The 15,463-nt window shown below is 41.9% G+C and overlaps 1 protein-coding gene across 2 annotated transcripts in view; it reads left to right on the plus strand.

Annotated features, from left to right (window-relative positions):
• RB1 (RB transcriptional corepressor 1) overlaps positions 1 to 15,463 on the plus strand; it is a 192,254-nt gene that overhangs the window by 169,830 nt on the left and 6,961 nt on the right. Inside the window, exons 19-26 of one of the 2 annotated variants that reach the window (XM_050948066.1) lie at positions 1,060 to 1,205; positions 2,100 to 2,245; positions 2,977 to 3,081; positions 10,194 to 10,307; positions 10,416 to 10,582; positions 11,826 to 11,862; positions 12,204 to 12,346; positions 13,015 to 13,064. In XM_050948066.1, coding sequence (XP_050804023.1) covers positions 1,060 to 1,205; positions 2,100 to 2,245; positions 2,977 to 3,081; positions 10,194 to 10,307; positions 10,416 to 10,582; positions 11,826 to 11,862; positions 12,204 to 12,346; positions 13,015 to 13,064 — 908 coding nt within the window. The remainder of the gene's footprint in view (positions 1 to 1,059; positions 1,206 to 2,099; positions 2,246 to 2,976; positions 3,082 to 10,193; positions 10,308 to 10,415; positions 10,583 to 11,825; positions 11,863 to 12,203; positions 12,347 to 13,014; positions 13,065 to 15,463) is intronic. The other variant, XM_050948075.1, reaches the window with a different exon arrangement.

Genomic DNA, 15,463 nt, shown 5'->3' on the forward strand with positions numbered 1-15,463 from the left:
ACCAGATGGGACAGAAGCCCATTCCCAGGGCCGCCGAGAGCAGGTTTGGGCCCTGGTAAAAAAAATTTTTCGGGCCCCCCCAGCAAGGGCGGACCAGCTAAACAGGGCGGAGGAAGCTGGGCCCGGGACCCCTTCCGGACCGCCAGGCTCCGGTAATTTGTACCAGCTTCCCCCCCCCTCTTGTTGGCCCTGCCTGTTCCACAAGAAGGCAAGCATCAATCCTAGCCGCACTTCATGACATGCCTCTCATGGTCATATGTAAGGCGGCCACATGGAGTTCCGTACACACCTTTTCCTCTGACTGTGGTCTAGTACATGATTCTGCAACAAATGCCTCATTTGGCATAGTGATCCTCTGTTATATGGTTTTGCCATCTTCCTCGCACCCTCCTCCTATCTAGGTACTGCTTGTCAATCACCCTCAGTGAAATACAATAGGGACCATCACTCGAAGAAGAAGAGGTTACTCACCTGTAACTGGAAGTTCTTCAAGATGTGTGGTCCCTATCTGTATTCCAATACAACCTTCCTTCCCCTCTGCCGCAGCTCTGTAGGTCGGCAGTGAAGAATGTAGTGGAGATGCAGTCGGTCTGCTGTACCCTTTATCACCTCAGGTGAAACCACAAGGCAATACAAGGGCACCTGCATGGACTGCCGAGCAATACTACTTTGAAAAGCTCTGGCTCTGGGCGCATAGTGAATGCACATAACCCTCAGTGAAATACAGATAGGGACTACACATATTGAAGAACCTTCCATTACAGGTAAGTAACCTCCTCTTATATGCTGTGATTGTCTAGACTTTTGGGAAAGATGCTAGTTTCACCAGTCCCTGGTCCTGAGGTGGAGAAGAGGAGAAATATGGATGAGCTTCAATACCTCTGATTTTCAGTTCTCAATTTTAGGAATGACTTGTTTCAATGAAGGCTCTTCCCGTCTAGCAAGGGGAATGGAAAAGTATGCATGTGTATTGTATATTTACCTTTGTTCACTTTTTTTTTATTTTGAAGTGTCATTTTTGTTTTTATTTTAATATTTTTGTTTATGCTGTATATGCAGGTATCTTTCTCCTGTGAGATCTCCTAAGAAGAAAGGCTCCATAGCTTCTTTAAACCCCACTCCTATAATAGATGCTCAGCCTGTTTTGGCACCCCAAACTCAGAAACCACAGAAATCTACCTCCCTTTCACTATTTTACAAAAAAGGTTTGTAGATCATGTTAACAAGAGAGAGCATTTATATGTAGAACACATATATGTAGAAACTGCAAAGTAACCTATCATCATCTATCCCTTGTTTTAATGGAGGTCATAAAAATATATCAGGAAACTGTAATAAACACACTGTACGAACTGTCAGCTGTCATTCTTTCATTAGGGAAAGCATTAAAGCACTCTGAGCAAGTTAGTATTAGGAAAGTCTTAGTACAATACCAGTAGATTAATACGTGTGCTCTACACATATTGTAGCCTAAAGGTAAAAACTAATTTACAAGCAGGCGGACTTGTGCAGTCTCACATTGATTTAGGCTTTGAGCTATTGTAATATGATGCTTGCAAAATTTAGTCTAATTAAGTGTAGTTGCCAGAATGTTAATTTGGATTGAAAATTCCTATAAACCAACCAACAGGAAATATTGGTGCATATACCACATGTTCTATACAGACACATACTAATCTCATCAGACATAATATGCAAGCAAATACAAGGAAAATCCCAACCCCCTCAATGAAATAACCTTGTCTACCAAATCGGTTTTGTTCTTAATGTGTGATGGTCATGAATAATGCCAGTGTATTGAAACCTTCAGTGTAGCAGCAATACAATGACAGATCATGTGCTTTGCAAATGGAAATCATCTCCACCATGTGTCTTCTTCTGGCATATGCTTCTGACATCATGGCTCATTACTGGAGATTAAATCTGCACCTCCTTTGCTAAAAGCATGAGCCATCCCTACTTGAGCTAAAAGAGAAACTCTACCTGCTAGAGAAGTCACTCATCCTCTGATACAGCAATTAAAGGCAGGCATTCTGAACAGTGGCCAGTACAAGTTTCTCTATTACTAATGTGATTAATTTTTCTTCTCTTCTCTCAAGTGTATCGGCTGGCATATCTTCGATTAAATACCCTCTGCTTACGGCTTCTGTTTGACCACCCTGAACTAGAACACTTGATCTGGACCCTTTTTCAGCACACATTGCAAAATGAATATGAACTTATGAAAGACAGGCACTTAGACCAGGTACTATAAATCAATGAGATTTATGTTTGCTTTTCGGCAAAACGTTGCTTTTCAGTTTTTCAACTGTTAAATTCTGGTATGAGATTTTTATTTCCCACAGGAGGCAGATTATTCAAAGCAGAAATTAGTTTAAGACAATGAACTGGTGTATTTAAGAAGGCCTCAATTTACTTTTAACTACTGAAAGTTATTTATGCTGTAACATCAAAGGCATAGCATATGTCATTAAAAAATCTTTGAAAAGTAGTTTGTAACGCCTGAAGCTTACTGTGAATACATTAATTTTGCCTAGGGCAGTCAATAGTAACTAATCCACATTTTGTCTTTCTACCCTAACATTTCAGCTTTATACTGTATCTAAATATGAACTTGAAAAATATTACCATTTTTGTTTAGTGAACTTTTTTGCAAAAAGAAGGGGACATTGGTTTGCCATTTTGGTTTTTGTTGTCTCCTCCAAGGATTGGTATGGGTTGGAATGGCATGTAGATAATTGATTTAGCTCAGTATAGGAATCCTAGAGCTACTGATCTTCACCTTCATTTCCTAGTAACCAATCCTGACTTCACTGAAGTCAATTGCAAAACTCTCATTGACCTCCATGCAGCTGGACTGCACCCCATGTAAATAGAAAAACATGTTAGAATATAGGGGAGGAGGGATAGGTGCTTTCTCAATCTGAAGTATAACAATTGCTGCATTTCTGATTCTTCTTCTTGTTTCTTTAATAGATCATGATGTGTTCCATGTATGGCATATGCAAAGTAAAGAATGTAGATCTTAGGTTTAAAATCATTGTTACAGCATACAAGGAGCTAACCAATACAAATCAAGAGGTATGTAAAATCTTTAAGTATTAGTCATCCATGAATATTGTAACAACGGCGTTTTTAAAGTCAGGTGGAATTTCTTCGCAGGTCCAGGTTTTGTTGAGGAGTGGGCAAAGTTTGTCCTGGAGCATTGTTCCACCAGCTTTAAAAACCTCAGCTGGGATGCTGTCTGGGCCTGGTGCCTTGTGATTTTTTTTCTGGGTGATGGCACGCCAGACTTCCTCAGAAGATGAGGGATCAGCAAGGTGTTCCATTGCTGAGCATTGTGGAATATAGACTATGGCAGTGGTGGGCAATCTATGGCCCAGCAGGGTAAGCTGATTGCGGGCCACAAGACATTTTGCAGCTCCCAGTGGCCGTGGTTTGCTGTTCCTGGCCAATGGGAGCTGCAGTAAGTGGCAGCCAGAACGTCCCTGCGGCCTGCCGCTTCCTGCAGCTCCCACTGGCTGGGAACAGCAAACTGTGGCCACTGGTTGCCGCAGGGGGGCCATGCCTGCAGACAGTCCATGTCCGCAAAATGTCTCGCAGGCCGCAATCAATTTACCCTGATGGGCCACAGGTTGCCCACCACTGCTCTGTGGTGTCTTCAGATACCATGGATTCACGGTTTAGTAGGCTCTCAAAGTGCTCCTTCCAGTGTTGTTTAATGGCTGCATAGTCCTTGAGGAGGGTGAAGCCATACTGGGAACGTAAAGGGGCTGGGCCTTTGGATCCTGGCCTTTGTTGCTTGGAAGAAGCTTTTCATGTCATCCTGGTCTACGAAATCCTGAATCTCAGAGGTCTTCTCTTGCCACCACTTATTTTTGATGTCACATAGCTTGGACTTCAGCTTCAAGCAGGTGATAAGCCTCATGTTTTCATTGTTTAGAGGAATTATTTTCCAGTTACAAAATGCAGTTCTTTTCTGTTGAATTAATGCTAGGATTTTCTCATTGTTTTCATCAAACTAGTCTTGGTGCTGATGAGTAGAATATCCTATAGTTTCAGCACATGCACTGTGAATGGTATTTTTAAGTTGATTCCAGTGCTCTTGAATGTCAATGATGTTACCAGGCAAGTTAGAGAGTTTCTCAGACAGGTGTTGCTAGAACATCTCACAACTGGCTTGGTCTTGAAGTGCTTTGACGTTGTACCACTTTTGCTTAGTCTTTGGGTGTTTGCGGTGTGGTGGAGTGAGCTGCAGGTAAATGATTGATCTTACTAATCGATGGTCTGTCCAACAGTCATCTGTACCTCTCATGGCTTGTGTGATATAGATATTGGCATAATTTCGGGTTCTGACTATAACATAGTCAAGGAAGTGCCAATGTTTGGACCGAGGATGTTTCCAGGTGGTATATTTGTTACTCTGCCTAAAGATTGTATTTACGATGAGCAGGTCATGTTCCACGCATTTGCTGGGGGAGGAAAATACCATTGGGGTTTACATTTGCCAGCCCTTCTTTGCCTATTGTGCTGCTCCAGAGTTGGGAGTCCTGTCTGACTCGGGCATTGAAATCTTCCAGGAGGATGAGTTTGTCTGACTTAGGTGTGGCTGTGAGGATTGCATTGAGAGCACTATAAAACTGCTCCTTGTTGTCTTCCTCATCATCAAGTGTTGGGACATATGCACTGATGACTGTGGCATATTGATGTTGCTGAGCTTAAGCCAAGTCATGAGATGCTCGTTGATCCCCATGTGAAGCTCCAAAAGCTGACTGGTGATCTTATTTTTGATGACAAAGCCAATCCCATGAACGTGTCTCTCTTCAGGTGGCTTTTCTTTCCAAAAAAAGGTGTAGCGACGACCATCCTCTTTAAATTGGTTCTCATCACCCCAGCAAGTCTCACTAAGAGTTGCAATGTCAATGTTGAGTCTTGCCAGTTCTCTAGCAATTATGGAAGTTCTTCTTTCTGGCATTCACTGGGCTGAGATCTTTGTGCAGGAACTACAGAGATATTGTCCTCCTCTCCGTTGCACAGAAGATCCTTGTCTGGATCCTATTAAACCACTTTCTCCTCCTTGCTTAGGAATTCCTCCCTGAATCACAGTATGGCTTCAGGCCATCCTGAGGCACAATTGACATGATCTTCGTGGTATGACAGATTCAGGAGAAATGTAGAGAGCAACACCAGGAACTGTTCATGGCATTCGTTTATCTAACCGCGGCCTTTGACTCTACCAATTGTAATGCCCTATGGAAGGTGCTGTGTAGGTTTTCGTGTCCACAGAAATTAATTTCCATCATCAGACTACTCCATGATGGGATGATTGCCACCATTCTGTGCAACGGCTCAGAGACCGAACCATTCATCATTCACACTGGTGTCAAGCAAGGCTGTGTCATTGCACCAACACTCTCCATTTACCTTGCTGTGATCCTGATTCTCATCTGTGATTGCTTTCCTGGTGGAATTGGGATTGAGTATCATATGGATGGTCAACTCCTTAATCTCTGACATCTCCAAACAAACTCTAAGATCACAAGAATCAGCATCACTGACCTTCAGTGTGCAGATGACTGTGTCATTCTCACACACACAGAGGCCGACCTGCAAAGTACCCTAAATCTTTTTGCAGATGCCTATCTGGATCTCCCTCTCTCTCTCTCTCTCTCAACGTTGGGAAAACCAAGGTACTCTACCAGCCCTCATCTGCACAAACTACTATTCGTACTACACAAATCACCATCAGCGGAGAACCCCTGGAAAATGTGGACCATCTTCCATACCTTGGCAGCCACATCTCCCAAACAGCCAGCATTGACATAGAAATTGTATACCTAATTCGCTGTGCCAGTACATCCTTTGGAAGACTACTCAAACAAGTTTTCAGTGATAGGGATCTCTAAACAGGCACCAAGATCTTGGTTTACAAAGCATTTGTCATCCCCACTCTTCTCTATATGTGTGAGACCTGGGTAACCTATAGATGACATCTTAAGTGGCTGAATTGGTTCCAGCAGCGCTGCCTCAGGAGGATTTCCAGGATCAGCTGGGAAGACCGATGCACTAACATCAGCGTTCTCTCTGCAGTCAATGTCAGCAGTGTAGAAGGGCAGGTCATGAAACACCAGCTCTGCTGGGCTGATCACTGTGTACGTAGGCTTGACACTCACCTCCTGAAGCAAGTACTCTTCTCTCAGTTAAGTTAGGGAAGAAGGGCTTGCAGAGGGCAGCAGAAGCATTTCAAAGACATACTGAAAGTACACCTAAAAAAGGGTGGCATCAACCCAACAAACTGGAAGGACTCAACACAGAACAGAACACAGTGGCACCACTGCTCACTTAGAGGAGAACAGATGTGCTTATGAGACAGAGAAGTGACAAAGGAGGCGAAAAAAGGGCACAACTGTCCAGCCAACAACTGTTGTCTTCAAGATTACATCTGTCACTTCTGTGGGAAAATCTGCAGGGCACGAATTGGGCTCTTCAGCCACTTAAAAACCCATCAATGAACCCCCTTGGCAGACATCATCCTCGCATCAAGGGATAGCTGAAGAAGAGTCATCCATAAAAATTTTGTTACAATGTTGTGCATGTTCCTCCAAGGATCTCCAAGTCCAGCGTGTCATCTTCATTTTACCTGTGAGGGAACTGACACTCGGAGATTAAATGACTTGTAACCCTTCTGCCCCTCTAAGTTGGCAGCAACAAGGGCCGGGTTCAGTATCCAGAGGTTCCGTTTCAATAACCCAATGCCAAACCAGCTCGAGCCCCCACCCAGTGACCTGGGAAAATCTTACACACACCCCTAGGCGCCTCAAAGAGGCAATGCTTCCCCTCTCGCAAGCACAGAGTCTCGGTGTAGCAGAAAAGATTTAATACATGAGATAAACAACAAACACTAAATTGGGAAAAACACCTCTACTAGAGTTCATAGACCAAACCGTGAGCAAAGACCCACCCCAGGAAATTGGGCTGTGTCCTCTTTCCTGGGCTCTTGAGACCAGCAACCCCCAAATCACCCACAGTCCCAAAAGTCTCTATCCTGGGTCAGTGCAGCCCAAAGTTCGAGAGTCTATCTGCAGGTCTCCCCCCCCAGCCTGGTAGAAAGGGGCACCTTACGTGGTCCGGGGCCAACTGCCCTGCCTCTCCGTGGATTCTGCTCCCGCCTTCTCCACGAACTGCTCCGCTTTACCAGCCACTCCACTCTGCTCCTCCAGCCGTTCTCAGAAACTGCTCCGCTCCGCCAGCTGCTCTGCTCCACCAGCTGTCCTGTGAGCTGCTCCAGTTGTCCCTGCAAACTGCTCAGCTCTGCGGGCCGCTCACAGCTACTCCGCTCTGCCAGTCGCTCCGCTGCCACCAGCTGTCCCGTGATCCGCTCCAGCCGTCCCCACAAACTGCTCCACTCCGCCAGCAGCTCTGTTCCACAGTATAGCTTTGGGCTCCCCACTAGTTAGCACAGTACTCAGTGCTCTCAGCTCTTAGTGATTTTCAGCTCTTAGTGATTCCAGCTCATAGTAGGGGAGCCCCAGTGCTAGTGCACCATTAGCCCAAAGTGATTTCAGCTCAGTAACCTGTAATTAAATTCTTAAGAGAATAAAAAAAACAACTCTGACATTCCACAGTGGAGAGAGGAGGGGGTGCAACTGGTGCTTCTGGCTCCACAAGGAGACTGCACCACCAGGCACAGATACCTGTCCCCAGCCTCTCTCAGTTCTCTGGGTTTTGGAACCCATGTCCCATGTCTAGCCAGTACCACCCAACTGAGGGTGAGCAATTTGTCACCAAGCAGTCCCACAGCTTGGCAGTCTGGGATAGGGTGGGCGTGCCTATGCAAATACACTCTCTCACATTCTTTCCACCAGATGTCAGGGTAGAGCTTATTCTGACTCTGCTTACAGACTTACCAGGGTCACACAAAGTATGTGGCAAACACATTTATTTTGATAACTCTCCTCAAAGAAGCAAACCATAATTTTTATTAAAGATACTCCTCCCGTGGAAAAAATAGAAGATTAGCACCTAGCATGTTGAAGTGCTTTTGAAAATCTCATTAGGTGTCTATATGTAACTTTAGATAGATACTAAGTATATTTGTAAATCTGGTCCTGTGTTCACAATACACATGCACATGAGGGCCTAAATAAGGATGCTTGGGCAAACTTAATTCTAACATTTCCTACCTTTTGAATTCAATCTTGACAGTGCTTTAGTGTAGTTTTAGGCTGTAATCATAAGTACTTATGCAGTGCTTTACATCTTCAAAGTGTTGAAACAAACAGGTGAAGAGGCTTGTCCACATTAACAGTCAGTGGTGAAACTGTGATTAGAACTCAGAGGATCCTGCAGCTTTCTCCTGTGCTCTAGCCACTAGATTACATTGCATCTCAAAGAGCAAATGTTTGCCTAAATTAGCTGATGCTATCAGCTGTCATTTGATAGCACAAATCCAAGTATGGTGACTGTTATATTTTTTCTTACAAAAGAGTGAACTATTTTTGCAATATTTTCAGTTTTAAAATCTTTGTTTTCTGTACGTACTCTGTTCTGTTTAGTGGCCACATCTTGCTCTTCTTACTTCTGGAAAAAATTCCATCGAGGTCCATGGGACTACTGCTGTGAACAGAGCAGCATTTGGCCCCAAATAAACAATATTGCTCAAAATGTGTCTGTGTCTTCTTTAACAAAACAGCAGTATGGTTAAACCTGTCTAAATGACTACTTGAGTAACCAACAAAGGGGTGTTTTAGGGGAGGTGATTCTTTCACTAAAATGTGATTGAGAACCTTACTTGAACAGCCAAAGAGAATCCAATACATTAAATCATACTTACCTGATAGCAAAGATTATTTCATTGGTTCAAAGAGTTTAAAATATAAATGTTTAAAGATTTTTTTATTTATGAAAAGTCATTTATAGCCAAGGCAGTTGTCCACTAATTGCCTTCGATGTAGATGAAGTAAAAATGTAAGGTTTGTTATATTAAGCTGCTGGATGTTTCAGTGGAAAACTTAAAAGAATGCACAGAACTATGCAAGGCATACTGTTTCCTGTTCATGAACTGGGTGTATGCATCATGTGGCCTTATAAGCACTGATGTTAAGAGCAGATAAATTGGTCTTTTAGAATAGGGTGTTGCTGTAGGTGAGAACCAGTTGGTGAGGTTGGGAAGATGATTATTTAAGTTCTGATTATTCTAATAGTTTATGCATGTGCTTAAGTCCCATTGATTTCAGTCAGAATTATAGCAAGTGGGATGTGAGCACATATGTTTTGCTGAATTGGGGCTGTAACACGCTAAGGGTTACCTTTGGGTAGTTGCTGTGGCCAAGTGGGCTATCGCACGGGTTTCACTGTAAATTTATTTTAAAAACCTGATTGTCTAAAAAAAGTCTTTATATTTTAAAATACAGATGAAAAGTTCTTTAACAATATCATACAGAGAAGATTCTCATACTTGGGTTTCATGGTTCCAGCATCAGACATAAAGGAATTCCCTTTGCCTTCATGGGGTAGTCTGCGCTGAGGGTACTTGGAGCTAGATGTGTGATTCACAGCTCACATACACATTTTCACACTACCTGTCATCAAGATAGTATGCTTAAAATAATAGTGTCACCACAGTAGCACAGGCAGTGGCAAGCCGCAGTACGGGCTAGCCATCCTGAGTACAAACTGTGGGTATATACTCTGGGTGGCTATCCTGTGCCGCCACTGCTCGCCGCTGCCTGTGCTACCATGACTGCACTACTATTTTTAGCATGCTGACTTGACCAGAGCTAGTGTATGTGTTCATGAGTTGGGAATAGCACCTCTTGCTCCAAGTAAAGACAAAGCCTAAAATGTTGCACTGACGTAACTAAATTGGTAGAAAAGCCAATTCAGTTAAATTGGTACAGCTTGTGACTGTGAATGCAGTTCTTCTGATACAAACACATTAATATTGGTATAGCTGTGTCTGATTAGGGGGTTGCACCAAGGTAACTAAGTCAGTTTTTCAACCGATTTACTTAAATCTGCAAAAACTGAGTGTAGAAAAGCCCTGAGCGGCAGTGCTGACAGCTAGCACACAAGACACAAACACCCTTAAATATTGGCCAGTGCTGATTTAAATAAATGCTGCATGCTGTGGGAACTGGACTGAAATTCAAATTTAAGATTACTTTTAATATATAATTTTTAACCCTTTGTAGACTTTCAAACGAGTGCTGATCAGGGAAGGACAATACGACTCCATTATAGTCTTCTACAACTTAGTGTTTATGCAGAAACTGAAAACTAACATTTTGCAGTATGCCTCCAATAGGGTGAGTTGTTGATTTCCTATATATTTGTTGTGCTGAAAGTTAATCAGTTAACTGACTTCAAATATTATATTGTAATTATTAAATATCCTACTTACTCTTTTGTCATAGCCTCCCACCTTGTCACCCATCCCCCACATTCCTCGAAGTCCGTACAAGTTTTCTAATTCTCCCTTACGTGTCCCTGCTGGAAATAACATCTACATCTCACCCTTGAAGAGTCCATACAAATTCTCTGAAGGGATGTTGTCACCCACAAAGATGACTCCAAGATCCAGGTTGGTAATAAACAATTCTCTGAACTGGTGACAGTAACAAATAAGTATTTAATTCAAGCAAGTTAGGAAATTATACACTGTGATTGTGTTAGATATCAATGGCTATAGCTCTTTCTTTTGGTCCAAAGTCTGAGCTCTATTTTGCAACCTTTACTTAGAATGAGGCCTTTTACTTTGTAACCATCCACTGGAAGATGGATTTGGTATGAAATAGAAACATCGCTTCTTAGATGTGCCTTATTTGATGTTATATTTTCGCTGTCTATGTATATCATATTCATGTAAAATGTGAACTACTTGAGTGCAAGCAGCATGTGCACTGATGGCTCAGAGGACTTGTAATGGGTCAGCAGTCTAGCTTTATGCTACTACACCTCTACCCCGATATAATGCGACCTGATATAACACAAATTCGGATATAACACGGTAAAGCAGCACTCTGGGGTGGTGGGGCTGCACATGCCAGCAGATCAAAGCAAGTTTGATATAACACGGTTTCACCTATAACACAGTAAGATTTTTTGGCTCCCAAGGACAGCGTTATATCGGGGTAGAGGTGTAGGTTTTGATTCCGCCAAGGATGGTAGCAATTGAACATCATTCGTTGCCACACTCTGGCTGTTTGGCCTATGCAAAATAAGTTTGTTGTCTTAGTCTAGTGCCTAGTGAACACCATCACAACAGGCCTCCTTGAGGGCAGGCTCAGCACAGCGGCCAAGGATTGCATGGGCATGGACATCGAAAAAGTTACAAATATCATTGTATGTTTTAGGTTAAACTCCTGCTATGATTTTGGTTAGCAAACATCTAAAGGTAACGCTCAAAGGAAGGGCATGTCGGGGCTATCCACCTACTGAAAAGGTGGGTGTTCCTGTCAAAAAGCATGGGAGTGACTAAGCGGGCCTCTAATTCTCTCCAATTCCACAATTTCTCTTCCATGTTCACTTCAAGGTGATTCTAATTTGGTGATTCAGCACTTCCTCATTCTGTCTAGAATTGTAAATATTTCAGAAGAAATTGTTAAGGCTGTGGTGAATGTTTTGCCCTTATTGAATGCTTAGCATATTTTTATGCTAAGAGATAAGGGAGATATTTCTTTAGTTGAATATGCCAATGTCTTAGAAAGCATATGTTCTCTTCACTAGTCTTCATGCCAAATTGTGCAAGTTTGTGAGTGTTTCTGTCTTTTCACTGATAAATAAGGCTTTATCTTTAAAGGTCGTCTTCTTGTTTGTCTTGACAGAATCCTGGTGTCAATTGGTGAATCATTTGGGGTGAGCGTAAGTTTTTGAATGTCAATTCTTGTATATGTAAAAAAAACATTTGGAAGGAAAGTGCAGTTTTCTGTTATGTAGAACTGGTCAGTGTCACTGCTTTAGTTGAGTGTGTTGTGGAATTTGTAAACACAAAGATTGCTGGGGCACTTGCTAGCATCTCTGAAATAGCCTGAATTTATAAAAAAAATCTTCCATGTTATTATTAGAGTAGTTTGGGAAAGTTTTAAAGAGCTCTTAAAAGACAGCAGATATATAGAACACTGAAAAATTGATTTTTGCCTAGTAGTCTGGAAAATGTACATAGGTAACTGGGAATGTTTTTTATGATCTTCTTGTAACCCCAGACTTCTGAGAAGTTTCAGAAAATAAACCAAATGGTTGGTAGCAGTGATCATCAGCTGAAACGCAGTGCTGAAGTAAGCACTGCCCCTAAACCGCTGAAGAGACTTCGCTTTGATATAGAAGGACAGGATGAGGCAGATGGAAGGTAGGCTATAGTCCTTAACTTGTCATGAAGCTACATGTACTTTATTTCTGGAGGCCTATAACATAAGGTTTAGCAAAATAATAACAAAGGAATCAAGCTACTATCATAGAGAGGTACTATGTCTTAGCTAATGTAAGTATGCAGTGTTGTTGTCGCTGTGTTGTCAAAATTCAGTATTTTCCACTGTTTTGTTTCTCAGACCTGAAGTAGAGCTCTGCGTAAGCATGAAAGTGTGTCTCTCTCACTAACAGAAGTTGGTCCAATAAAATATATTACCTCTGTTACCTAATATATGGAATAATATAACATCTTTAGTGACAGATTTTAGCCTAGTGCTTCTTGAACCTGAACCTCTCTAGTGTCAGGAGCAAGTCTCTCCTGCTGACAGCAAGTACAGTACTGGGTGGTAGACCAGAACTGGACATTAAACTACTGTCTCATACTTAGCAAAATTGAAGATAAAATTGAATATCAGAAAGCTAATAACTCTTGAATCAGCTTTAGTATGCAGAAAAAAATACTAGGGCTAGGTTTGCATTTTTTACAAGAAACCAGAAAGAGGTGGTGACGGTGCTGACGTGAACTAACCACAGTTAGTAACTTGCTTTATTTAGACAAAAATAAAAAGAACATGCTACTTGCTTCAATGAAATGTTTTCTGTCCGCAGCAAACACCTACCTGGGGAGTCCAAATTCCAGCAGAAGCTTGCAGAAATGAGTAAGTATTGTCTACTGTAGTAAATGAGTAGAAATGATAGTCTTGGATAAAAAAGGTCATTTCCCTGCATGCCAACTTCTCTGAATAAAAACCTTGGTAAACAAATACATAATTTCAGTAACAGCAGAAATTACTGGGTACATTTATTATGTTACTCAGTTTTACAGAGTTTCCATCCGATCTTGAAAATGTAGTTTAAAACAGAAATACTGGGCCATCATTTCAAGTGTGCTAACTGACATAGATGTCATGTAAGATAGACATTTCCCATAGATAAGTGTATGAACATGACACATTTTTCTTAAAATTGGAATTCTTAGACTGAAGCTTTCTGAATAAATACTGGTCTTAATACAGTTTCAAGTAATATGCAAAAGCTTTGTTGTAGTAAATTTATCATTTGCTTCTGGATAGAAAGGGGATCTTAAGAGATGTATAGTATGTGCTCAGTCTGTAGTTGGGATCTAGCATATGGAGTTGTATGGTACATTTTTGAAGAGGATAGGCGGAATCATACCATATACTGCCCTGGACGTACAACAGAACTCTCATGGTAGATGTCTGGGGGATTTGGTGAGGCTTGAGGGCAAGACATAACTGTGTTACAGCCGAATTAGTGCTAACTTTCTTTTCAGACCTTCAGATGTTGTTTGTGACAACTTGTGTGAGTCTGACCTATAAAAGAGTATTAAACTGAAAGCTTTATACTGAATATGAAAATGGATGTTTAGCCTCTCCTCTTAAATTATTTAACTGTAAGCATGGTTTACCGGTTATAAAAATTGCACTTAACCTCAAAAGAGTTGCATTTAAATTGATTTGGTAACTGATCTAATCTTTCTAAGTTAGTTACAGAAATAAACTGCCCAGTACAGTGAATGTTAAACAGTGGTGTTTGTAGTGCTTAAGCAGTTTTTGTAGTCTGGTAAATAAGTGTTGCTGTGCTAGTTTCTTTTGGAACTGTTGGTTTTGCCGATAAATGCTGTAATACACAAAAATAAAAATAAAATACATGTACAAAACCCAAAATACAATCCACCAGAGGTGCTCTGGTAAACAAGTGTTTCCAGCTGCCTGATGGTTCAGTAGCAATGCTGTCTCAGAAACAACTGCAGTTACCATGCTAGGGTGGAAAAAGTTTTAGTATGGAGGCAGATTTGGGGGAAATTCTTGAGTACCACTGCTCCCTACTACTGCCTCCCTTCCAGGCCCCCTACAACACACACAAAAAAGCCTAAGACCATCCATGACATCATTTTTGTGTAAGGAAAGCTGCCACTCCTACCCCCCACTCCTCTAAAAATTACTACAGTTTACATAGGATATGTCCAGTGATCCCTATACGTGGTCTGGCTCCCCTTTCATTTGGTCAGTGGAGGCAGGGAGACCCTTTCATTTGAGAGCTACCCCCATCTATGTTCCTTCAAGTGTCTGGATCCATTGTAGAGACTGGAGCTCAAAACATCTTTCCATCTGCTAAATTCTATCTTGGAATTTCACCAGCAGTAGCTCTACTTTAATTCGTCTTCTGTCCCCCCTTGCTTCCCAGTACAGACTTGCATGTTTTCTAGCTGGAGTATTGGAGCAAATGTTTGCAGAAAGTATGGAGACAATCTGCAGTTCGGGGCCCTCCTCTTCTACAGGACCATGATGCCTCTTCTGCTCACAGATTTCTCAATTGGACTGGGAACTGAATGAGCTAAATGAAGAAAGAGCAGAAGTTTAGGAAGTGACTGGGCCCCTTGAGAGACCAGAAGCAGCAGGAGACCCACCAAAATATTAAAAAACCCACTGCCCAGCAGTGCTGTCACATCAGAGAGAGACAGAGCTACTGTAGTGGTAGTCCACTAATCACAGAAATACCTTCCAAGGGAAAGTTGGGGGGGAGGAGGCTCCCTTGCCTAAGATAAACTCAGTCCTCCTTTCACTAGCTGAATTTTGCCCATATTCAGTTTCTCATTGATCATCTTCTCTCAGACATGCCCACTGAAGTTCTCTGCTGGATATTTGAAGACGAGTTGGAATCATCCCTTAATACCCTTCTGAAAATAATTAAAAAAAAGAAAAAAAAAGAAAGCTGGGGTCAGTCCAAAGAGAACTGGACCCAGAATTATACAGATCTTGTGACTGAAGCTCCTTGCAACCACGAAAATACAAGATAGCCAAAAAACCCAAGTGGGGACCCTGGAAATTCCATCTCTCAAAGGGTCACAGTAAGGACTATACTACTATGGTTCAAAGAGACCTACTGTCACTGAGTTTAGAAACAGCCCCATTAAAAGACCAAGCCAGAACCATCCTTGCTGATATATAAGTGTTTCTGAACCACTAACAAAAGAAATTCTAAATTCACAATCAACATAGCCATAAGAAATTTAATCAACTCAGCATTGGGCCAA

The sequence above is a fragment of the Gopherus flavomarginatus genome, chromosome 1 (genome assembly GCF_025201925.1).
Source record: "Gopherus flavomarginatus isolate rGopFla2 chromosome 1, rGopFla2.mat.asm, whole genome shotgun sequence".
Taxonomy (NCBI): Eukaryota; Metazoa; Chordata; order Testudines; family Testudinidae; genus Gopherus; species Gopherus flavomarginatus.